The sequence below is a fragment of the Limanda limanda genome, chromosome 8 (assembly GCF_963576545.1).
Source record: "Limanda limanda chromosome 8, fLimLim1.1, whole genome shotgun sequence".
Classification (NCBI taxonomy): domain Eukaryota; kingdom Metazoa; phylum Chordata; class Actinopteri; order Pleuronectiformes; family Pleuronectidae; genus Limanda; species Limanda limanda.
Window position 1 is genome coordinate 2,171,349 of NC_083643.1, and position 25,720 is coordinate 2,197,068.

The following is a 25,720-nucleotide window of genomic DNA, read 5'->3' on the forward strand; positions in this document are numbered from 1 at the left end:
ATATCTGATAAAGTTGAAGACATTCTTGTCTTTATTGATCTGATAAAAATATATCTATGTTTTTATTTTCTTCAAGGATTGTAGGTGCAAATGAAAAAATATATTCAAAAAATACCCGTCAATATGATATTAATCTATCAGGGAATTGATAGACAGGTATACAAGAAGAAAAGTAGAATAAGCAAAGCACGGCCAAGGCCCAACGGTCCCTTAACTCAAATACAACTAAATCACACACACACTCATAAATATCAGTCAATCAAATATGCCTGATTTAAATTCTAAATCCATGAATTATTCTCTGAGAAATCAAAGACCATTTCAAATAACGTCCTAAGAAAGTTGTGGCTGACGACAGAATCCTGTTGCACTAGTTGATCGTAAGTTATTCCCATTTTATTTCATCAACACAGGAATTTAGAATAGAAATAGATTGTTTTTTATTTAAGTTTGATTTACTGTTGTGAGAAGCTGATTTACATCCGCCGATAAAAAAACGTTTTTGTTTGAATTAGTTAATTGATCATTTAATAACTGGCTGAGATCGTGATTGACAGCTGAAACTAACCTTGATACTGCTGCTTTATTAAACAAGGATTGAAATCTCTGACATTTAGGATCTGTTTCCCAGCAGCTCTATTAAATTAGCTTTATATCTTCTGTGGGAGGAGTTGCTCACCTGTTATTAGTTTCTGATTTTTCACTTTTCATCAACACTTTTAATTACCTATGTTTGAATTACTCTTGTGAGGACATGATAAAACCCATGAATCATGAAAGATTACAATTTTTACCTGCGCCAAGAAAAGCATGTTTTCGTCGAAGTCTGTTAATTTGTTCGTGAACAAGATAACACAAACAGTTTTGGTCGATTTACCATGAAACCTGGTGAGAGGATGTGAAATATGGGGGACGATACATGACCTAAGTATAAATAAATGTAAACATAAATACATAAATAAATACATACATAAATAAGGAAATAAATACATACATAAATGAATGAATACAGAAATAAATAAATAAATGTCTTAATATATTTCCGCATTTATTTATTTCCACATTTATTTATTTATGTTTTTCTGTGTCTGTGTGCTAATGAGAAAGGCGGGCCTAACCGCAGTCTCATGCAGGATTGGTCACCGGAGTGTAATGATCCAGTCCTTCTACTTCTGCCTTTCAATGCTGACTGGTGTCCAGAGGCTGTTTGCAATATTTAGCCAGTTCACACTTTAAATTATCTAGTTCAAGTTCAGAGGTGTATTTACGGTTATTTTATTTATTCTCAAATCTCACTGCGTGTGTCTCTGAACGAGTGAGTGACTGTGGTGCTCAGTTGACCAATCCTGCTCGAGGCTGAGGTTGGGACCTCCTACCTCATTAACATATTGACACAGAAATACAGAATTAAATATATGTAGAAATAAATAAAAGTGGAAATAAATGTGGAAATAAATAAATTAATGTGGAAATAAGTATAAGACATTGATTCGTTTACTTCTGTATTTATATCCACATTTATTTCTACATCTATTTATAATAATTCTAATAAATGTCTCTCTTAACATGAGAAACCTTTTGTCCGGGGCTTTTACTCAGTGACGAGTCATTATCACTGTGTCAGGTCCACATCTGCAATCTCACTGTTAATGTATCACCTGTTGCAGTGAATGGGAGGGAGGATGCTGTATAAAAGTTCACCTTCCACCTCTGCGTACCCTCAGTGTGAGGATTCCCGTACAGGCACACGACATGGGGAAAGGTTTCTACATCAGTAAAGCTGTTGGGGTGGTGGGGGTCATCCTGGGTGCAGGGGCCCTGGCAACCATCATAGCTCTGTCTGTCGTCTACTCGCAGGAAAAGGCTAAAAATAACGACAATCAGGTTTCACCGACAGTTGGACCGACGGTCGGACCGACTGTCGGACCGACTGTCGGACCAACGACGTCCAAGCCTGAAATGACGACTGTCCCGTCCAACGAAGCCTGGGACAAGTACCGGCTCCCCAAGAGCCTGGTGCCGGAGCACTACAACGTCCTGCTGTGGCCCCGGCTGATGGAAGACCCCATCACTGGACTCTTCATCTTCACTGGTGAGATCAGACGGTTTCAGTAGCGTTGGTGTTTGAGTTAAATTAAATCCTCCTCTGTCTTCAAAAGATAAAAGCTGCAGGAGTGTGGCAGCTTTTCAAACAGATGAAACAGTGATGGAGGTAAAGTCAGACGAGAGGTTAATGAATTATAGGATTCTGGATCAGGATTAGTCTCCTGACATCTGACCCTCACTCACCCATCACCTGAGGCCACTTTGACACATCTGAGTTTAATTGGACAGACTTTTTAAAACCTTATTTTATAAAAAGCAAATGGTTACACCTATTCTACTTCTTTATTTATGATTTCATCTATAATATTATTCTAATTTCTCCGCTCATGTTCATTTATTCTCCTTTTATTTTCCGTGTCTGTTTTTTTTCTTCATGCTACAGTTCTTTTCAGTTGAATGAATATATCTAGATATCTAGTATAGTACATTCTATGAATACAGTTTATAATAATTAATAATTGTCGTTGTTTTTTTATTATTAGCAGACAATATTATGAATCACTACAAAGTAAAGATACTTTACATTGTCTTGCTTTCGAGGGAAAATCTTTTTCCAAAACGTCAAATTCAACTTCATCAGAAAAGTTCCTCATTGTAGTTTTGTTACTGTGCGGTTTTAGATGTAAAAGTGATTGAATAGTTGTTTAAGGAATAAACCTTAATTCTACAGTTTCTCTGAATTGCAACGACAACTCATTTGTTACACACAATATTTCAGTCGTTACATCAATCTACAGGTTTGATATTTTTGCTGCACAGTATCTTTCTCACTTCATTAGAACAGAACGTTTTTTTTCACGGAACCCTGAGTCCTGATAGGTGAAATATTATTTGATCTTGATAGGACAAGATAGTTGCTCCGAGATAAAGTTTAATCATATGATGTCCCAAGGTGGAGATAACATTTTATTAGCTGAGTTCTCGTCATAGCTTTGACGAGTTGTCAGAGACGCATCAGTGCAAACAAGATTTAAAAACAACTTCAGGTGCTTTTTCAAACAGAACAAAGAAAAAAAATTTACTGACAGAGAAGACCTGTATCTATGATTCTGTGTAATGTGGCGCAGCTTGATTTAATCTAAGGGACTTGGTTGTGACTGAGTTTCTAAATAAGTTATTTCATGTTCTTGCAGGTGAGTCCACTGTGAAGTTTCGGTGCACCGAGGACACAGACGTGATTATCATCCACTCCAATAAGCTGAACTACACCACACTTGAGAATGGCCAGTGGGCGAGGCTCACCGCGGTCAACAGCGGCGTCAAGGCCCCGGCGATCAAGTCTTCGTGGCCGCAGCCTGTGACTCAGTACCTGGTCCTGCAGCTGGACGGGAAACTCATGAAGGACCAATGGTACCACCTGTTCACCGAATTCACTGGAGAGCTGGCTGATGACCTGGGAGGATTCTACCGGAGCGTGTACATGGAGAATGGACAGCGCAAGTATGTGAACCTTATGTGTCCGATAACATCGAGAGTGAATCCAGAGGGTTTAGAAACTCTCAGTTTGGTCCTAAAAAGAGTTTTGATAACATTTCTATTTCAAAAAGTGTATTTTGTAAAAAAAAAAAAAAAGACCCAACACAGACAGTTTTCAGTCTTTGTGCTGATCCAGGCTAAATAATTGATTTATTAAAGTAAATTGATTACATTAATTTAACCATCTTGCAAAACTCCATACAAGCTATTTTTCAAACACAAACTTAATTTGTCTTTTTCCTGTCAGGGTTGTTGCGACCACTCAGATGCAGCCGACAGACGCCAGAAAGGCTTTCCCCTGTTTTGACGAGCCGGCTATGAAAGCTACTTTCAACATCACTCTGATCCACGACCCTGAAACAGTCGCCTTGTCCAACGGGGCACAAAGAGGTGAGTTGCACAACAATAACACGTTTATATTCACCGTCTAAGACATATTGAATGAATGAGGAAGATACATAAAAATAACTTTTGTCTTGTACAGACTCAAAGGCCGTCATCATTGATGGCAAGAATCTGAAGCAGACAGATTTTGAGCAGACTGAGAAAATGTCCACCTACCTGCTGGCCTTCGTCGTCAGCGAGTTCACCTTCATCAGCAACACCGTTGATGACGTTTTGGTAACTGACCCGTACCTCTGCCATGAACTCAGTTTGTATTTACAGGAATCAGCGACAACCAGCATTTTAAAGAACTGACAGTTTCCATTACTGATAACGTTTTTTTGTTATCTGCCCTTTTTTATTAGCTACAACTTTCGTTACAAGTTAAACGATACAAACAACATTGTTTCTCACTTTAAAAGCATGCGTTAAACAGCTGGTATCAAATTTAAACCATAAAGGTTCACTAGTTTTCAATAAATAAATATTCAGGCAAACAGAAATTAATGTTATGTGTTTGATTGTCTGCTCAGATCCGTATCTTCGCCCGGAAGCCTGCTATCGATGCAGGACAAGGAGCGTACGCCCTCAACAAAACTGGACCCATCCTTAAGTTCTTTGAGGGATATTACAATTCCAGATACCCTCTGCCCAAATCTGGTGAGTCAGCCACATGATGATCTGGATCTGAAGGAGTCTGGTTTCACCCTAAGAGTAGATCCCTAATCAGCCAACCTGAGGAGGCTACTCTCTGTTTCGCATATGAAGCCTTTGAGAGTCCAAACACACTCAAATAATGAATTGTACTTGATTATTCTATTCTCTGGGCATGAACCACGAATGATCTCTTTCCTGACACAGATCAGATCGCTCTGCCAGACTTTAACGCTGGAGCCATGGAGAACTGGGGTCTGATCACGTACAGAGAGACGGCGCTGCTCTACGATGAAGGAATCTCCTCCAACTCCAACAAGGAGAGGATTGCTACCGTCATCGCTCATGAACTGGCTCACATGGTTCGTTTTAATGTCATTTTCTGGGTTCACCTCCACTAATGTCAAGGCTTTTCTTTTGTCTGTCAAGTGAACGAATGCGGTGAACAACGAATGTGGAATTCCGAGTGGAATTTATGCTATTTATTTTATCTTTTATGCTCATTATCTTGGCATAGACATTTTTTTCTCTGTGCTGTCTTCGTAGTGGTTTGGTAATCTGGTGACCCTGAGGTGGTGGAATGACTTGTGGCTGAATGAAGGCTTTGCATCTTATGTTGCGTACCTGGGAGCAAACGTGGCCGAACCAGACTGGAGCATAGTGAGTATTTCCCGGTCTATGGTGTCTCCCTCTCACCGATGGACTAATCTGAACTCATGTAGAACACTGGAGCTGGTGTCCGGGGGCGTTTTCAGCGTTCTGTCTAATTTGCCCACAACAGAATGACCTCATCGTGCTCAACGATGTCCACAGGGTGTTTGCCATCGATGCTCTGGCCTCTTCTCACCCTCTGTCGGCCAAAGCAGAAGACATCCAGAGACCAGAGCAGATCAGCGAGCTGTTCGATGCCATCTCGTACAGCAAGGTGAAGTCACACTCCTTCCCTCAAACCAGGTTCTCACTTCATGAGTTTCAATGATTTACATTGTGGGGACTTTGTTTGTGTCCCGCTCTCATATCATGTATCTTCCTAACATCAATGAACCCAGGTTATGTTTTATATTCCTGTCCCATAGAACTATTTGATTGACAGAATGACTTGATTTATTTCGCTCACCTGAACAGGTCAAATTACTTTGTCTTTCCTCAGGGAGCTGCTGTTCTGAGAATGCTGTCGAATTTCCTCACTGAAGAAATCTTTGTAATGGGACTCAGGGTAAGGACCTCATTGAGGAAGCAATACAATAATTCCCACATCTGCAAATATTTTCAAATGTGTTCTCTGTTTGTTTCTCAAACATGAGAATGTGACCATTCATTAGGGTTGAGTTTTGTCTCAGTTTTTACATATTGATACTTTCAAATTGGTTCCGGTGCCAGAACACATAAAGAAGCACAGAACGATGGTTGACAATAAGAAGGGCTAGGAAGGACAAAATTAAGTTGAAAGTAACGTATGAATTAAAGTATTAAGCCTAAGTTTAACCCTGCAAAGCTAAATAGCCTCTGATTGTTTTCTCTTGCAGACCTACCTGAAGGAATATGCATTTGGGAATGCAGTTTACAACGACCTGATTTACCATTTGCAAATGGCAAGTTCTTTTCTCCAGCTTCTTCACATTCATTGAACATTTAGATTAGTCCGTTACTTATGGTTTTGTTTCCACAGGCCGTTAACGCCACTGGCACTGATCTGCCTAAAAGTGTCGGGGGCATCATGGACACCTGGGTGCTGCAGATGGGTTTCCCTGTGGTCACCATAAACACCACCAGTGGGGACGTCTCCCAGAAGCACTTTCTCCTGGATCCAGACTCTGAAGTCACAGCTCCGTCTCCCTTCAAGTATGAACACACACTTTCTATCCTTGCTCTGTTTCATAAGAACAACAAAGTCATGACCTACTAACCGATACAAAATATGAATTCTCCACTTTCGTCTTCACAAAAGGCAAAATGCATAAACAGCGAGAACTATACTAATTGATGTATTTGTTTCACCTATAGTTATGAATGGATTGTTCCAATCAAGTGGGCTAAGAATGACACAGACCAGACACCTTATTGGCTGGAGCAAAAATCAGGTATGATGTACAGACCTCAGCAGCAATGTTGGGATTTTAAGTCAGATTCATTTACACGCACTATTCTTAGATGGTTGTGGTTTGTCTTTCAGCAATCAATCATAAGTCAAATTAATAAGTAACCATCATATATCAGTACATATAATTTTTGCCTTGAGTAACTATTCCTCTTTTCAACTCCTTCCGCAAATATAATGTTTGAACCATAAAGATATTACCGTGGCAACGAGATTAACAAAGCAAACCAGTTAATTCGCTTTCTCATTTCAAAAAGAACGTCTATTTTTTTCTACGCAGTTCATTAAAAAAATGTTAGCGAATACAACAGCTGAATTGACAACAAATTTACGTCGTACACCCGCCGTCTACCAACCAATCAGAGTCAAGTATAGATCTAGACTCCGCCCACGTAGGTGATGACGACAAGACGAAATTCTTTAGTCTCTAAATTACAACGTGAAACCAAAACTAACAATGGAACAAACACATGAAGCCTAATTCAGACTCTGAGGAGAGAAAACGTTGTAACTTCGACCTCCTTGTCGTCTGTAGCACCAAACAATGCGATGAAGACGACAGGAGATGAGTGGGTGCTAGCCAACCTCGATGTGGTGGGTTACTACAGAGTCAACTATGACGACAGCAACTGGGACAAGCTGCTAAGTATTCTGAGCACCAATCATACGGTAAGACACCTTTGACTGATGCCTTCATACAAACATGTTTCCTAATGTTTCCTCTGAAGAGAACTTACAGAGACATGTTGTTTTTCAAGGTTATTCAAGTGATCAACAGAGCTCAGCTGGTGGACGATGCTTTTAACTTGGCGAGGTGAGTCGAGCTGATGTGATATTGAACAGAGGAGAACATTAAAAGATTAAAGTTGAATCATTAAGAGAATAAAGTTGCAACATTAAGACAATAAAGTTGCAACATTAAGACAATAAAGTTGCAACATTGATAGAATAAAGTTGCAACATTAAGACAATAAAGTTGCAACATTAAGACAATAAAGTTGCAACATTGAGAGAATAAAGTTGCAATATTAGGAGAATAAAATTACAACGTTACAAGAATAAAGTTGTAACATTACAAAAAAAAACCATCAATTATACAAATCAAGACAATGTCATAAATTTCTGCAGCGTATTAAAGAGTGGAATGTATAACTTTTTTAACATGTTGTAAACTCCACAGAGCAAAGATCATCCCGACAGTCCGCGCCCTCAGTACGACCAAGTACCTGAACCAGGAGAGAGACTACATGCCCTGGGAATCGGCTCTGACAAACCTGAACTTCTTCTACCTCATGTTTGACCGCAGCGAGGTCTACGGCCCCATGCAGGTGTGCAACATTAAAAAATACATACAAATATAAAGAAACAAAGCTAATTGAGTTGCTTTCATGATCTGAACCTTAATGGAAATATCAGATTTCCTTAACTGCAGCATGTTCTCCTTGTTTTTAGGATTATCTGAGGAAGCAGGTCGTCCCTCTGTTTAATTACTTCAAGACGGAGACTGATAACTGGTCTAAAGTACCGACTGGACACTTTGACCAGTGAGTAAAGATCCCTCAGCGTCCAGAGCACTTCACAAACACGCTCCTGCACATCCTCTTCACGTCTTCTAACGCTCGTCTTCCTCATGTCTCCTTCAGGTACAATCAGGTGAATGCCATCAGCCAGGCGTGTAAGACGGGCTATGAGGAATGTCAAACCCTGGTGAAGGGATGGTTCAAACAATGGATGGACTCCAAGGTTAACCGGTGAGTGTAAACACCATCCCAATGGATTACTTATTACTATTAGACTGCATTATCTGTGCTGTACTGAGATTTAGACACTTCCTCTCTTCCCCAGGATCCACCCCAACCTACGTACCACGGTGTACTGCAATGCCATCGCAGCAGGTGGCGCTATAGAGTGGGACTTTGCTTGGATGGAGTTTCAGAACGCCACCATCGCTGGTGAAGCTGAAAAACTGCGCTCGGCTCTGGCCTGCACAAAACAAACCTGGCTGCTCCAAAGGTCTGCTCAACTTACCAATATTTATACAGTATAAATACACATTTATACACACATACATATATATTATTGTGCAATAATGGTTAGGAGTGATACCATGATATGGTGTCTTTCGGCATTCAATAAATTTGGTTATTAAAATAAAATATAAAAGATTAATATTTAAAATATGAATATTTAGTTTGTAAAGTTACCTCGGGGCACCACCCTTCAAAGAAGGGAAAAGATAGCCAATTTATTGATTAAGATCAGTCTCATTTAGATCTTGTTCAATTTGAAATATCAATATTTACTATTAAAGATTATATAATGAACCGTGAAGGTTATAGAGTTGACAGTGTAGAGGTTGGCAAAGTTCACTCATGCAACATTAATGAAAGAACATTTGTGAAAGAAAAACATTGAGTGTGTGTGTGTTTGTAATTAAATTAGGGTGCTTCCCAAAATGGCTGACCAGAGTTCACACCTTCTTCAGCATGCTTTCAAAAGGTCATGGGGCCAGAGTGACCAATTGGAGTTGACCCTGGTGGCTTTTCACACCTCTGTGTGAAGTTGCTGAAACAAAAGGAACATGCAGCATTCTGGGAGCCAGAGTTCCTTGGCTTTCTAATAGTACAAAGAGGCCATGCGGCCTCAGGCCTGTGACTAGTCATGAAGGCCGGAAATTGGCCTTTGGTTTCATAATAACCGTGTTTCCCAACAATATATATATATATAAACTCCTCCTGCTGCTGTGTGTTAACCTTCTCAGGTACCTGGAGTACACTCTGGATCCAGACAAGATCCGAAAGCAGGACGCCACCTCCACTATCGTCTACATCGCCAACAACGTGGTTGGTCAGCCTCTGGCGTGGGACTTTGTCAGGGACCGGTGGTCGTACATTTTCAATCAGTGAGTATGACTCAGCATTTTCTAACGTCGCTGCCTCACAGTGAAACGTGAGAAACGTTTTATGGTCTACAGAGATTCAGCTGTGCTCAGCATGTAGTCCAGAATAGGAAAAAAATGGGAGTGAAAGGTTATAAACGCAGGTTTATGGAGTGTTAGGAAACACAGAGATAAGCCTGGCTATATATAAAAAGATTTACTGTGGTTTAAAAGTCCAGTTTATCATCAGTGAGATCTTTTGTTGACTCGGACGAACTTTGGTCACGACTCAAACGATGATGAGCGGAGTTTCTGTGCAGCTGATTGAAATCTGTAGTTGGACATTTCACTGCTTATTCATATTATACAGATGTTTAACTATTTAAATTTTTCACAAATATAAGCAGTGTGATAACCGATTAGTATTTAATTGTTTAATGTCCTGACTGACTGAGATAAAGTCATGATTTCTTCAATGACAGGAAATAAACTGGAAGAGGGTGATCTTTATTTTTCATTTCGAGAAATAGTTTAAAACGTCAAGAAAGAAATTTGCTGTCTGACTTGTAATTCTCTTCTGGTCTCAGGCTGCTGCACCTTCATCTCCAGTAAAATGTAGATGCTTTTGTTGTGCAATAGGAGTAGACTTGACGTTGGCTTATTATTAATAATCATGAAATATGATTTTTAAAATAATAAAAATTGTTTATTAAAAATAATTAAAAATTATAAGGCTATCAATTAAGAATAGTAAAATAATTAATTAGAAATGATAAGGTTATCCATTAAGAATAGGTAATTAATTAATGAAAACAATAAAATTATGAATTAAGAATGATACAATCTGTAATTATCACTTATCGTAGCAGGGCACCACCCTGGTTACAGGGACCAACGAGTCAAACTATAAATATCAGTCTCATATGATAAATGTTAAATTAATAATCTCAATAGTTAATATTAATGATTATTTAATAAACAATGAAGGGTTTTCAGTTCGAGCACAGGCTATCATAATCCAGCTGTATTCACACACATATGCACAAATAATCACAGACTACAGATACTTTAATTACAAAAGCATTTATTAAAAAGGGGAAATAAAGTTAATGTTATTTAATGACTCATCATTTTACCAAACTCCAATATTTCAAAGATAACAGCAGCAGCAGCACTTATCACAACTCAGACCATACATGTAATACCTGTGGTCTATGTACGTCTGTCTGTGTGTGTGTGGCTGTGTGGGTGTGTGTGTGAGAGAGAGAGAGAGAAAGGGGGAGTGGCGATGACGCAGTCACGTGTCGACGTGATCTGGTCACACCCAAAATGGCGGCCGATACTGATTCAAGGAATTATTAGGCCTAAAAACTCTCAAAATGGTGGTGACTACAAACTAAAATGGCGGAGCCGCTTTGGAACATAGAACCAGAATGGAGGGCGGGTCAAGAGATGAATAATCTCCTATGGCCGCCGGACCACGTGTGAGACACAAAGGAGGAGGTAGAACAAAGGATTCTTTGTCCTAGCTTAGCTTTGGCGTCAAAAATGGCGGCAAGATGCGTTCAGGCCCTCTAAATATAGATTTAACTATGTGACATGTAACTTGTCAGAGACAAGTTACATTTATTTTACCACTCAGCACCCAAGCGGCGTTGTGTGCTGAAGTTTGACCGGTAAAGTCTCTGTAAAGTTGTTCAGATGGTCATAGTGCAGCTGGAGAAGCTTCGTCGCGGCGCTTAAACACTGTAACACCCGGATGTAACCCGGAAACAGAAGTAGCCGGCTTGTAGCGGCCAAACAATAAAGACACGGAGGTCTTACAAACAAATACACTCAAATAAAGACAAATACGCTAAGTGTTAAAACTAGTATCTGCCCAGACAATATAAGCCTCTTACTGTAACCGTAGTTTTGTGGGGTTGCAAGCGCGTTGGCGCGAATATCCCGGAAGTTCAGTGATTAACTCGTAGTCTCTCAGGCGGGCTCCCGTGAGCTCCGCAGCTGGGCCGAGCAGGAGCGGATTCCTCGTGCTCCGTGACGGGATGAAGCTTCGTCTTCTTCTGTAGCAGCGGAGATCGTGCTGCTTTACAGGAACGGCTGGTTTGAAGCAGTTTGTGGATCGTGTGAAAAGAATAGTCCGCGTCTCACTCGTCCAGCGAGTGAATTTCCTGTGCTGATCTTTTCAAGTTAAAATAACAAACCAAACGTGGTAATCGCCTCCTTTAGGACTGGAACACATGGTCAGACCTGGAGAGGCCTGGATGTTACGTCAGTGCTGGAGTAAAAAAGCAAAGTTTTCTGTGAGCTCAGCAGTTTTGTACCCCTGAGGGGAGGTCAGCCTCCTTGAGAAGGGGGGTCATAGGTCAGCTGGCTATCAGCCAATTGAAGGTCAGATCTCAGGGAGCGGCTGAAAGATGGGGTCCTCAACGGACCCAGGAAGTGATTTGCTACCACATGGAGATAAGATCTCCATGCTGGTTTTTTTATTAGAGGGGAAACTCTAGGCTGGTCTCAGCATTGCGTGTAGGCCTCATTTATGACTCTTTGTTCAAAGTCAGATCACTGGGGCCTCCCCAACACTTTTATTAAAAATATCTTTTAATGAGATTAGTCTGTACACATGTGTATTAAGTTAGTGTAAGGAAGAGCTATCATGTCTCAGCTTCTTTTACTTTGAGTTTGTAAATTAAGAGAACAAACGGTTTGAAGGCAAAACGAAGTAGAAGTGGTTTTAATTTGCAGCTGATGGTTTGATTTCCCCTCACAGGTACGGTGGTGGATCGTTCTCCTTCTCCAACCTCATCAATGGCGTCACAAAACGCTTCTCCACTGACTTTGAGCTGAAACAGGTTTGACATTCCACTATGAGTTTTTATGGAATGACACATATACACAGCGTTTGTCTCTTGAGCTTTCTGATGTAACTTGAGCTGAGCATTGAAGTGCTTCTCCGATATAGCAAAACATGTTTAACATAATAATTATCATACAGACTTATGGCCTCTACAGGAGAATATAGCATTGTTTTACAATTTCGTAGATTGTTAAAATATTATGGCTGAAATTTAAATCCTTTGGGAGCCAAACCATTACAGAAAACTCAAGGAGATGTCATCAATATCTTGTTTCCTCCGACAAAACTAAAAACTTAAAAACATTTTTAAAACATGAGAAAATCACAGAAATTGTGTCCTGCTGCTTGTGTTTAATGAAGGAGGCAGTGCCACTAATTTCTTTTGGAACCTGTAACACTGGTGTTTTCATGAGTTTATTACCCAGGAGGAGGTTTTCCACACTTTGTCCTCTCAGCCATCTGTGTTGTTATCACGTCAAACTGCTGAGTCACTGCCCCAGACGCTCATTTCTCTGTTTTGTTCCTCATCACAGCTGCAGCAGTTCAAGGCCGATAACTCAGAGGTTGGTTTTGGCTCCGGCACCCTGGCGGTGGACCAGTCCATCGAGAGAACCATCGGCAACATCAAATGGATCGCGGAGAACAAGCAGAACGTCCTGAACTGGTTCTTGGCTGAAACGAAGCCCTGATGAAGCTGCGTATTCATCCTTCATTTACATGTGATTAGAAACAAACCTTTTCTAACACAACGAGTCTCGCTCGGAGCAAGAGGAGATTTTGCACTCAACTGGAAAAAGTAGAATAAAAGTGTATTTCAATACTTGGAAAATAAAAGTATAATCAGAAATTATGTTTTGATATTTAAAGCCAGAGAGAAGATGTTTTTGTTGTTGTTTGTATTATACTTTTTTTAAATCATAGTTTTAAACACACGAAATCTCTGAAATGAACAAAATTACAGTTTGGTTTGTAAAGGCTTTTCTCACAATTGGAGATTTTTTGTAACAAGTCAAAGACTCTGAGTTTTGTTCTTGTAATGTCATGTAAATAAAAATATGTTCATCTTCTTTTGTTCATATCAGCTCTGTATTTAATAATATTTTCTTCTTCTGTTTTTCTGTAAATTAAAGAGTGGATGTTTATTTTCTTGTCACAATACAAAATAATATCTGATAAAGTTGAAGACATTCTTGTCTTTATTGATCTGATAAAAATATATCTATGTTTTTATTTTCTTCAAGGATTGTAGGTGCAAATGAAAAAATATATTCAAAAAATACCCGTCAATATGATATTAATCTATCAGGGAATTGATAGACAGGTATACAAGAAGAAAAGTAGAATAAGCAAAGCACGGCCAAGGCCCAACGGTCCCTTAACTCAAATACAACTAAATCACACACACACTCATAAATATCAGTCAATCAAATATGCCTGATTTAAATTCTAAATCCATGAATTATTCTCTGAGAAATCAAAGACCATTTCAAATAACGTCCTAAGAAAGTTGTGGCTGACGACAGAATCCTGTTGCACTAGTTGATCGTAAGTTATTCCCATTTTATTTCATCAACACAGGAATTTAGAATAGAAATAGATTGTTTTTTATTTAAGTTTGATTTACTGTTGTGAGAAGCTGATTTACATCCGCCGATAAAAAAACGTTTTTGTTTGAATTAGTTAATTGATCATTTAATAACTGGCTGAGATCGTGATTGACAGCTGAAACTAACCTTGATACTGCTGCTTTATTAAACAAGGATTGAAATCTCTGACATTTAGGATCTGTTTCCCAGCAGCTCTATTAAATTAGCTTTATATCTTCTGTGGGAGGAGTTGCTCACCTGTTATTAGTTTCTGATTTTTCACTTTTCATCAACACTTTTAATTACCTATGTTTGAATTACTCTTGTGAGGACATGATAAAACCCATGAATCATGAAAGATTACAATTTTTACCTGCGCCAAGAAAAGCATGTTTTCGTTGAAGTCTGTTAATTTGTTTGTGAACAAGATAACACAAACAGTTTTGGTCGATTTACCATGAAACCTGGTGAGAGGATGTGAAATATGGGGGACGATACATGACCTAAGTATAAATAAATAAAAACATAAATATATAAATAAATACATACATAAATAAGGAAATAAATACATACATAAATGAATGAATACAGAAATAAATAAATAAATGTCTTAATATATTTCCGCATTTATTTATTTCCACATTTATTTATTTATGTTTTTCTGTGTCTGTGTGCTAATGAGAAAGGCGGGCCAAACCGCAGTCTCATGCAGGATTGGTCACCGGAGTGTAATGATCCAGTCCTTCTACTTCTGCCTTTCAATGCTGACTGGTGTCCAGAGGCTGTTTGCAATATTTAACCAGTTCACACTTTAAATTATCTAGTTCAAGTTCAGAGGTGTAGTTACGGTTATTTTATTTATTCTCAAATCTCACTGCGTGTGTCTCTGAACACTTTGATGGTGGTGCTCAGTTAACCAATCCTGCTCGAGGCTGAGGTTGGGACCTCCTACCTCATTAACATATTGACACAGAAATACAGAATTAAATATATGTAGAAATAAATAAAAGTGGAAATAAATGTGGAAATAAATAAATTAATGTGGAAATATGTATAAGACATTGATTCATTTACTTCTGTATTTGTATCCACATTTATTTCTACATCTATTTATAATAATTCTAATAAATGTCTCTCTTAACATGAGAAACCTTTTGTCCGGGGCTTTTACTCAGTCACGAGTCATTATCACTGTGTCAGGTCCACATCTGCAATCTCACTGTTAATGTATCACCTGTTGCAGTGAATGGGAGGGGAGATGCTGTATAAAAGTTCACCTTCCACCTCTGCGTACCCTCAGTGTGAGGATTCCAGTACAGGCGCACGACATGGGGAAAGGTTTCTACATCAGTAAAGCTGTTGGGGTGGTGGGGGTCATCCTGGGTGCAGGGGCCCTGGCAACCATCATAGCTCTGTCTGTCGTCTACTCGCAAGAAAAGGCTAAAAACAACGACAATCAGGTTTCACCGACAGTCGGACCGACGGTCGGACCGACTGTCGGACCAACGTCGTCCAAGCCTGAAATGACGACTGTCCCGTCCAACGAAGCCTGGGACAAGTACCGGCTCCCCAAGAGCCTGGTGCCGGAGCACTACAACGTCCTGCTGTGGCCCCGGCTGATGGAAGACCCCACCACTGGACTCTTCATCTTCACTGGTGAGAATCAGTAGCGTTGGTGTTTGAGTTAAATGAAATCCTCCTCTGTGTTTAAGAAGTAAAAGCTGCAGGAGTGTGGCAGCTTTTCAAACAGATGAAACAGTGATGGAGGTAAAGTCAGACGAGAGGTTAATGAATTATAGGATTCTGGATCAGGATTAGTCTCCTGACATCTGACCCTCACTCACCCATCACCTGAAGGCCACTTTGACACATCTGAGTTTAATTGGACAGACTTTTTAAAACCTTATTTTATAAAAAGCTTTTACAAATGGTTACACTTATTCTACTTCTTTATTTATGATTTAATCTATAATATTATTCTAATTTCTCCGCTCATGTTCATTTATTCTCCTTTTATTTTCCGTGTCTGTTTTTTTTCTTCATGCTACAGTTCTTTATAGTTGAATGAATATATCTAGATATCTAGTATAGTACATTCTATGGATACAGTTTATAATAATTAATAATTGTCGTTGTTGTTTTATTATTAGCAGAAAATATTATGAATCACTACAAAGTAAAGATACTTTACATTGTCTTGCTTTCGAGGGAAAATCTTTTTCCAAAACGTCAAATTCAACTTCATCAGAAAAGTTCCTCATTGTAGTTTTGTTACTGTGCGGTTTTAGATGTAAAAGTGATTGAATAGTTGTTTAAGGAATAAACCTTAATTCTACAGTTTCTCTGAATAGCAACGACAACTCATTTGTTACACACAATATTTCAGTCGTTACATCAATCTACAGGTTTGATATTTTTGCTGCACAGTATCTTTCTCACTTCATTAGAACAGTACGTTTTTTTTCACGGAACCCTGAGTCCTGATAGGTGAAATATTATTTGATCTTGATAGGACAAGATAGTTGCTCCGAGATAAAGTTTAATCATATGATGTCCCAAGGTGGAGATAACATTTTATTAGCTGAGTTCTCGTCATCGCTGTGGCGAGTTGTCAGAGACGAATCAGTGCAAACAAGATTTAAAAACAACTTCAGGTGCTTTTTCAAACAGAACAAAGAAAAACAATTTACTGACAGAGAAGACCTGTATCTATGATTCTGTGTAATGCGGCGCAGCTTGATTTAATCTAAGGGACTTGGTTGTGACTGAGTTTCTAAATAAGTTATTTCATGTTCTTGCAGGTGAGTCCACTGTGAAGTTTCAGTGCACCGAGGACACAGACGTGATTATCATCCACTCCAATAAGCTGAACTACACCACACTTGAGAATGGCCAGTGGGCGAGGCTCACCGCGGTCAACAGCGGCGTCAAGGCCCCGGCGATCAAGACTTCGTGGCCGCAGCCTGTGACTCAGTACCTGGTCCTGCAGCTGGACGGGAAACTCATGAAGGACCAATGGTACCACCTGTTCACCGCCTTCACTGGAGAGCTGGCTGATGACCTGGGAGGATTCTACCGGAGCGTGTACATGGAGAATGGACAGCGCAAGTATGTGAACCTAATGTGTCCGATAACATCGAGTGTGAATCCAGAGGGTTTAGAAACTCTCAGTTTGGTCCTAAAAAGAGTTTTGATAACCTTTCTATTTTAAAAGGTGTATTTTGTAAAAAAAAACACCCAACACAGAAAGGTTCCAGTCTTTGTGCTGATCCAGGCTAAAGAATTGATTAATTAAAGTAAATTTGGATTTGGCAAAACTCCATACAAGCTGTTTGCTGAAAACATTGAGCTGTTTTTCAAACACAAACTTAATTTGTCTTTTTCCCGTCAGGGTTGTTGCGACCACTCAGATGCAGCCGACAGACGCCAGAAAGGCTTTCCCTTGTTTTGACGAGCCGGCTATGAAAGCTACTTTCAACATCACTCTGATCCACGACCCTGAAACAGTCGCCTTGTCCAACGGGGCACAAAGAGGTGAGTTGCACGACAATAACACTTTTTTATTCACCGTCTAAGACATATTGAACAAATGAGGAAGATACATAAAAATAACTTTTCTCTTGTACAGACTCAAAGGCCGTCGTCATTGATGGCAAGAATCTGAAGCAGACAGATTTTGAGCAGACTGAGAAAATGTCCACCTACCTGCTGGCCTTCGTCGTCAGCGAGTTCACCTTCATCAACAACACCGTTGATGATGTTTTGGTAACTGACACGTACCTCTGCCATGAACTCAGTTTGTATTTACAGGAAGCAGCAACAACCAGCATTTTAAAACTGATTACGTTATTTTGTAATCTGGCCTTTTTTATTAGCTACAACTTTCGTTATAAGTTAAACGATACAAACAACATCGTTTCTCACTCTAATAGCATACGTTAAACAGCTGGTATCAAATTAAAACCATATAGGTTCACTAGTTTTCAATAAATAAATATTCAGGCCAACAGAAATTAATGTTATGTGTTTGATTGTCTGCTCAGATCCGTATCTTCGCCCGGAAGCCTGCTATCGATGCAGGACAAGGAGCTTACGCCCTCAACAAAACTGGACCCATCCTTAAGTTCTTTGAGGGATATTACAATTCCAGTTACCCTCTGCCCAAATCTGGTGAGTCAGCCACATGATGATCTGGATCTGAATGAGTCTGGTTTCACCCAGAGAGTAGATCCCTAATCAGCCAACCTGAGGAGGCTACTCTCTGTTTCGCATATGAAGCCTTTGAGAGTTCAAACACCCTCAAATAATTAATTGTACTTGATTATTCTATTTTCTGGGCATGAACCACGAATGATCTCTTTCTTGACACAGATCAGATCGCTCTGCCAGACTTTAGCGCTGGAGCCATGGAGAACTGGGGTCTGATCACGTACAGAGAGACGGCGCTGCTCTACGATGAAGGAATCTCTTCCAACTCCAACAAGGAGACGATTGCTAACATCATCGCTCATGAACTGGCTCACATGGTTTGTTTTAACGTTTAATGTCATTTCTGGGTTCACCTCCACCAAGGCTAATGTCAAGGATTTTCTTTTGTCTGTGTTTCCGTCACTCGAAATTCGCTGTGTGTGACAGTGATGTTCGAGTGCATTCATATGATTACATTCTGTGGGAAACGCTGCAGAGAAAGACACAAACTATTTCCTGACCCTCACCACATATTAACATTAAAAATATTAATATTAAATAATAACTTTAATTGATTAAGGTTACCTCTGGGCGCCACCCTTCAAAGGAAGGGAAAAGATAACCAATTTAGTGATTAAGTGTCATAAAAGTCCTAACTACAAATTTGGAACTCTGATTAACATTTAAATTAATAACTATTACCAAAATTACCATATAGATAGTTAGCTTAGTTGAGGGAAATAGAGTTCTTGACAGTGTAGAGGTTGGAAAAATTCACTAATGCAACATTAATGAAAAAACATTTGGGAAAGGAAAACATTTATTTTGAATATAATAAAGTATAAAAACACAAATTACTAACGGAGTACTTACTAAACAAAGATGTGTATGTGAGTGTGTGTGTCTGTGTGTGTCATCATGCTTCCAATATGGTGGCTGGCCACCCTAAAGATAACGACCTCCCCTCTTCGGAGTCTTAATGACATGTGGCCGGGGTCAGAGATAATGAGGTGAAGAGATATGCGTGTGTCTGTGTGTTTGTGTCAAGTTAGAGAGTGTAGATTGAAATGCAAAGAAAAACTGTGAAGAGCATAACAAACTAAGATCAACTTTAAAATAACTTATAACCAAAATATAGCAACAAATCAAACTTATAAACATCACACAGAATCGAATAAAGTCTTTGCTTAGCCTAGGATAATTATTAAGCCCAGATTATGTTACCCATCCATGGAAAGGGAAAAGAGGTTGCTGTGCAGTTCGCAGTTCGGTTACGTTGTCTGACTGGTTTGTGGCTCCTGCCTTCGTGGTTCGGCTGGTCAGTTCCTCTTTGAAGTTTTCCTACAGGACATTGCGTCGCTGCTTGAAGGTTGGTAGAGCTTGGATTGCGAGGAGGTTTCCCTGGTGAGATGAGCTGGAAGCTGCACCTTTGTGCTCCTCTCGAAGAGTTGGATGGAAAGAGAAGTTGTGAGCTCTAGAAACCAGGCTTCTCCCCTCAGAGGGATTGTAGAAAATAGATAGAAGAGAGGGGGAACAGGCCTTATATTGGCCCGGTGACCTCACAGGTCATGGGGTCCAGAGTGACCAATAGGAGTTGAAACCTGTGTCCCTTGGGGGTTTTCACACCTCTGTGTGACATTGAGGCATCCTGGGAACAAAAGTCTTTGACTGCACATATAAGCCGAACTTTGTTTCACAAATTCCATGTCCCAAAATTAATTTATGCAAATGTTCTAGGCATTGACACATTTTTCTCTGTGCTGTCTTTATAGTGGTTTGGTAATCTGGTGACCGTGAGGTGGTGGAATGACTTATGGCTGAATGAAGGCTTTGCATCTTATGTTGCATACCTGGGAGCAAACGATGCCGAACCAGACTGGAACATAGTGAGTATTTCCCAGTCTATGGTGTCTCCCTCTCACCCAATGGACTAATCTGAACTCATGTAGAACACTGGAGCTGGTGTCCGATGGCGTTTTCAGCTTTCTGTCTAATTTGTTTCAACAGAAAGACCTCATCGTGCTTGACGATATCCACAGGGTGTTTGCCGTCGATGCTCTGGCCTCTTCTCACCCTCTGTCGTCTAGAGAAGAAGACATCCAGAGACCAGAGCAGATCAGCGAGCTGTTCGATGCCATCTCTTACAGCAAGGTGAAGTCACACTCCTTTCCTCAGACCAGGTTCTCACATCATGAGTTTCAATGATTTGTGTCCCACTCTCATATCATGTATCTTCCTAGCATCAATGAACCCAGGTTATGTTTTATATTCCTGTCCCGTAGAACTATTTGATTGTCGGAATGACTTAATTGATTTGTCACAATGCTGCTCAAACACAGTTTGCTCACCTGACCATGTCAAATGACTTTGTCGTTCCTCAGGGAGCTTCTGTTATAAGAATGCTGTCGAATTTCCTCACTGAAGAAATCTTCGTAATGGGACTCAGGGTAAGGACCTCATTGAGGAACATGATACAATAATTCCCACATCGGCAAATCTTTTCAAATGTGTTCTCTGTTTGTTTCTCAAACATGAGAATGTGACCATTCATTAGGGTTGAGTTTGTCTCAGTTTTTTCATTTTGATACTCCCAGTGCCAGAACACATAAAGGAGCACAGAGCAATTGTTGACAATAACAACGGCTAGGACAAAATTAAAGTTGAAATGAAAGAATTAAGCCTAACTAACCTCTAACCCTGCAATGCTAAATAACCTCTTTCTCTTGCAGACCTACCTGAAGGAATTTGCATTTGGGAATGCAGTTTACACCGATCTGTGGAACCATCTGCAAATGGCAAGTTCTTTTCTCCAGCTTCTTCACATTCATTGAACATTTAGATTAGTCTGTTACTTATGGTTTTGTTTCCACAGGCCGTTAACGCCACTGGCACTGATCTGCCTGAAAGTGTTGGGGGCATCATGGACACCTGGGTGCTGCAGATGGGTTTCCCTGTGGTCACCATAAACACCACCAGTGGGGACGTCTCCCAGAAGCACTTTCTCCTGGATCCAGACTCTGAAGTCACAGCTCCGTCTCCCTTCAAGTATGATCACACACTTTCTATCCTTGCTCCTTCTCATAAGAACAACAAAGTCATGACGTACTAATTGATACAAAATATAAATTCTCCACTATCGTCTTCACAAAAAGGCAAAATGCATAAACAGCGAGAACTAGACTAATTGATGTATTTGTTTCACCTATAGTTACGAATGGATTGTTCCAATCAAGTGGGCTAAGAATGGCATAGCCCAGACACCTTATTGGCTGGAGCAAAAATCAGGTATGATGTACAGACCTCAGCAGCAATGTTGGGATTTTAAGTCACATTAATTTATACGCACTATTTTAAATGGTTGTGGTTTGCCTTTCAGCAATCAATAATAAGTCAAACTAATAAGTATACATCATATAACAGTAAATATCATTTTTGCCAAGTTTTTCTACGCAATTCATTCAAAAAACCTTAGCGCATACAACAGCTGAATTGACAACAAACTGACATCGGACACACGGCGTCTACCAACCAATCAGAGTCAAGTATAGATCTAAACTCCGCCCACGTAGGTGATGACGACAGAACGTGCGTCAGACGAGATTCTTTAGTCTCTAAATTACAACGTGAAACCAAAACTAACAATGGAACAAACACATGAAGCCTAGTTCAGACTCTGAGGAGAGAAAACGTTGTAACTTCGACCTCCTTGTCGTCTGTAGCACCAAACAATGCGATGAAGACGACAGGAGGTGATTGGGTGCTAGCCAACCTCGATGTGGTGGGTTACTACAGAGTCAACTATGACGACAGCAACTGGGACAAGCTGCAAACCGCTCTGAGCACAGATCATAAGGTAAGACACTTCTGACTGATGCCTTCATACAAACATGTTTCCTAATGTTTCCTTTCAAGAGAACTAACAGAGACATGTTGTTTTTGCAGCTTATTCGAGTGATCAACAGAGCTCAGCTGGTGGACGATGCTTTTAACTTGGCGAGGTGAGTCCAGCTGATGTGATATTGAACAGAGGATGAACGCAAAGGCAGACAATTGTGACTTTTAACTTGTTGCCTTCAATAAAGCCAAAATACTTTAATAATATCAAAAATGCTAGTAATATTAGTCAAGTAATACTACTGTACAGCTCCAATTACACAGATCCTGCCACGTATTTTTCAATTGTTTCTTTAAAATAATGACATTTCACCTTTATTTTGTAGGAAGGAGTATCGGATAACTAGACAAAAGTCGAAACATTACGAGAATAAAGATGCGACATTAAGAGAATAAAGTTGCAACGTAACAATAACAAAGTTGCAATGTTACAAGAATAAAATTGTAACGTTACTAGAATAAAATTGCAACGTTACAAGAATAAAGTTACAACGTTACGAGAATAAAGTTGCAACGTTACGTGAATAAAGTTGCAATGTTACAAGAATAAAGTTACAACGTTACGAGAATAAAGTTGCAACGTAACAAGAACAAAGTTGCAATGTTACAAGAATAAAATTGTAACGTTACTAGAATAAAGTTGCAACATTACGTGAATAAAGTTGCAATGTTACAAGAATAAAGTTACAACGTTACGAGAATAAAGTTGCAACGTAACAAGAACAAAGTTGCAATGTTACAAGAATAAAATTGTAACGTTACTAGAATAAAGTTGCAACGTTTCGAGAATAAAGTTGCTACGTTACGAAATTAAAGTTGTTACATTACGAAAAAAACCATCAAGCACACAAATCCAGACAATGTCATAAATTTCTGCAGTGTATTAAAGAGTGGAATGTATAACTTTTTTAACATTGTAAACTCCACAGAGCAAAGATCATCCCGACAGTCCGCGCCCTCAGTACGACCAAGTACCTGAACCAGGAGAGAGACTACATGCCCTGGCAATCGGCTCTGACAAACCTGAACTTCTTCTACCTCATGTTTGACCGCAGCGCAGTTTACGGCCCCATGCAGGTGTGCAACATTAAAAAAAACATACAAATATAAAGAAGCAAAGCTAATTGAGTTGTTTTCATGATCTGAACCTTAATGGAAATATCCGATTTCCTTAACTGCAGCATGTTCTCCTTGTTTTTAGGATTATCTGAGGAAGCAGGTCGTCCCTCTGTTTAATTACTACAAGGGGTTGACTAATAACTGGTCTAAAGTACCGACTGGACACTTTGACCAGTGAGTAAAGATCCCTCAGCGTCCAGAGCACTTCACAAACACGCTCCTGCACATCCTCTTCACGTCTTCTAACGCTCGTCTTCCTCATGTCTCCTTCAGGTACAATCAGGTGAATGCCATCAGCCAGGCGTGTAAGACAGGCCATGAGGAATGTCAAACCCTGGTGAAGACATGGTTCAAACAATGGATGGACTCCAAGGTTAACCCGTGAGTACACCATCCCAATGGATTACTTATTACTCTTAAATTGCATTATCTGTGCTGTACTAAGATTTAGACACTTCCTCTCTTCCCCAGGATCCACCCCAACCTACGTACCACGGTGTACTGCAATGCCATCGCAGCAGGTGGCGCTAAAGAGTGGGACTTTGCTTGGTCGGAGTTCCAGAGCGCCACCATCGCTAGTGAAGCTGAAAAACTGCGCTCGGCTCTGTCCTGCACAAAACAACCCTGGCTGCTCCAAAGGTCTGCTCAACTTACCAATATTTATACAGTATAAATACACATTAACACACACACATATATATATATATATATAAACTCCTCCTGCTGCTGTGTGTTAACCTTCTCAGGTACCTGGAGTACACTCTGGATCCAGACATGATCCGCAAGCAGGACGCCACCTCCACTATCGTCTACATCGCCAACAACGTGGTTGGTCAGCCTCTGGCGTGGGACTTTATCAGGGACCGGTGGTCGTACATTTTCAATCAGTGAGTATGACTCAGCATTTTCTAACATAGCTGCCTAACAGTGAAACGTGAGAAACGTTTTACTGACTACAGACATTCAGCTGTGCTCAGCATCTAGTCCAGAATAGGACACTTTAAATGGGAGTGTAAGGTTGTAAACGCAGGTTTATGGAGTGTTAGGAAACACAAAGTGAAGCCCAGTTACACATAAAAAGATTTACTGTGGTTTTACAGTCCATCTTATCATCAGTGAGATCTTTTGTTGACTCGGACGAACTTTGGTCACGACTCAAACGATGATGAGCGAGGTTTCTGTGCAGCTGATTCAAATCTGTAGTTGGACATTTCACTGCTTATTCATATTATACAAATGTTTAACTATGTTAATTTTTCACAAATATAACCACTGTGATAGATCTATAATGTCATTCAGCTTCTTTACTTTCAGTACATAAAGTTAGAGAACAAACGGCTTAAAGGCAAAACGAAGTAGAAGTGGTTTTAATTTGCAGCTGATGGTTTGATTTCCCCTCACAGGTACGGTGGTGGATCGTTCTCCTTCTCCAACCTCATCAATGGCGTCACAAAACGCTTCTCCACTGACTTTGAGCTGAAACAGGTTTGACATTCCACTATGAGTTTTTATGGAATGACACATATACACAGCGTTTGTCTCTTGAGCTGCAGTTGCTACAACACCTGAGCATTATGGGTAGTGTAGTGCTTCTCCTTGATATAGTGAAACACGTTTAACACAGTTGTTATCATACAGGCTTGTGGCCTCTACAGGAGAAAATAGCATTGTTTTACAATATCCTAGCTGGTGGTGAGTCTACCTTGGATGGTTCAAATATTATGGCTGAAAATGTAAACATCTCTTCAGAAACTGAATGCGATTTTTCCTTAGGGAGCCAAACCATTACAGAAAACTCAAGGAGATGTCATCAAATATCTTGTTTCCTCCGACAAAACTAAAAACTTTAAACTTCAGCTTTTAAAAACATTTGAAAATCACAGAAATCGTGTCCTGCTGCTTGTGTTTAATGAAGGAGGCACTGACACTAACTTCTTATTCTTTTGGAACCTGTAACACTGGTGTTTTCATGAGTTTATTACCCAGGAGGAGGTTTTCCACACTTTGTCCTCCAAGCCATCTGTGTTGTTATCACGTCAAACTGCTGAGTCACTGCCCCAGACGCGAATTTATCTGTTTTGTTCCTCATCACAGCTGCAGCAGTTCAAGGCCGATAACTCAGAGGTGGGTTTCGGCTCCGCCACCCTGGCGGTGGACCAGTCCATCGAGAGAACCGTCGGCAACAACAAATGGATCACGGAGAACAAGCAGAACGTCCTGAACTGGTTCTTGGCTGAAACGAAGCCCTAGAAAATAAAGCATAGTCAGTAATGATGTGTTGATATTTAAAGCCGGATAGAAGATGTTTTTGTTGTCGTTTGTCTTATACTTTTTTTTAAATCATAGTTTTAAATAGACAAAATCTCTGAAATTAACAAAATTACAGTTTGGTTTTGTAAAAGTCTTTTCTCACAATTGGAGATTTTTTGTAACATGTCAAAGACTCTGAGTTTTGTTCTCGTAATGTCGTGTAAAGAAAA

The 25,720-nt window shown here is 39.9% G+C and overlaps 2 protein-coding genes across 2 annotated transcripts; both read left to right on the top strand.

Moving 5' to 3' along the window:
• The first annotated feature begins 1,752 nt into the window (after positions 1 to 1,752).
• On the top strand, positions 1,753 to 13,142 carry LOC133008929 (aminopeptidase N-like). The gene is made up of 21 exons (XM_061076312.1): positions 1,753 to 2,092; positions 3,240 to 3,546; positions 3,830 to 3,972; positions 4,067 to 4,203; positions 4,500 to 4,626; positions 4,828 to 4,982; positions 5,167 to 5,280; positions 5,402 to 5,545; positions 5,771 to 5,836; positions 6,147 to 6,212; positions 6,290 to 6,462; positions 6,625 to 6,701; positions 7,254 to 7,387; positions 7,477 to 7,532; positions 7,899 to 8,046; positions 8,171 to 8,262; positions 8,362 to 8,469; positions 8,564 to 8,731; positions 9,480 to 9,620; positions 12,367 to 12,448; positions 12,987 to 13,142. The coding sequence occupies exons 1-21, from the start codon at positions 1,753 to 1,755 to the stop codon at positions 13,140 to 13,142; spliced, it is 2,934 nt and encodes a 977-aa protein (XP_060932295.1).
• A 2,225-nt stretch (positions 13,143 to 15,367) lies between these two features.
• LOC133008930 (aminopeptidase N-like) lies at positions 15,368 to 25,490 on the top strand. Its single transcript, XM_061076313.1, has 21 exons — positions 15,368 to 15,695; positions 16,841 to 17,147; positions 17,431 to 17,573; positions 17,668 to 17,804; positions 18,083 to 18,209; positions 18,411 to 18,565; positions 20,000 to 20,113; positions 20,235 to 20,378; positions 20,609 to 20,674; positions 20,957 to 21,022; positions 21,100 to 21,272; positions 21,436 to 21,512; positions 21,947 to 22,080; positions 22,170 to 22,225; positions 23,051 to 23,198; positions 23,323 to 23,414; positions 23,514 to 23,621; positions 23,712 to 23,879; positions 23,987 to 24,127; positions 24,644 to 24,725; positions 25,335 to 25,490. The coding sequence occupies exons 1-21, from the start codon at positions 15,368 to 15,370 to the stop codon at positions 25,488 to 25,490; spliced, it is 2,922 nt and encodes a 973-aa protein (XP_060932296.1).
• Positions 25,491 to 25,720: the final 230 nt, after the last annotated feature.

Excerpts from the sequence above, each read along its gene's own strand:
- LOC133008930 (XM_061076313.1), top strand. The coding sequence starts at position 15,368 with ATGGGGAAAGGTTTCTACATCAGTAAAGCTGTTGGGGTGGTGGGGGTC. Across the intron at positions 21,273-21,435 it reads ACAGCTCCGTCTCCCTTCAA|TTACGAATGGATTGTTCCAA; the intron begins GTATGATCACAC and ends TTTCACCTATAG. Across the intron at positions 21,513-21,946 it reads TTGGCTGGAGCAAAAATCAG|CACCAAACAATGCGATGAAG; the intron begins GTATGATGTACA and ends TGTCGTCTGTAG.
- LOC133008929 (XM_061076312.1), top strand. The coding sequence starts at position 1,753 with ATGGGGAAAGGTTTCTACATCAGTAAAGCTGTTGGGGTGGTGGGGGTC. Across the intron at positions 2,093-3,239 it reads TGGACTCTTCATCTTCACTG|GTGAGTCCACTGTGAAGTTT; the intron begins GTGAGATCAGAC and ends ATGTTCTTGCAG. Across the intron at positions 7,388-7,476 it reads TTCTGAGCACCAATCATACG|GTTATTCAAGTGATCAACAG; the intron begins GTAAGACACCTT and ends TTGTTTTTCAAG.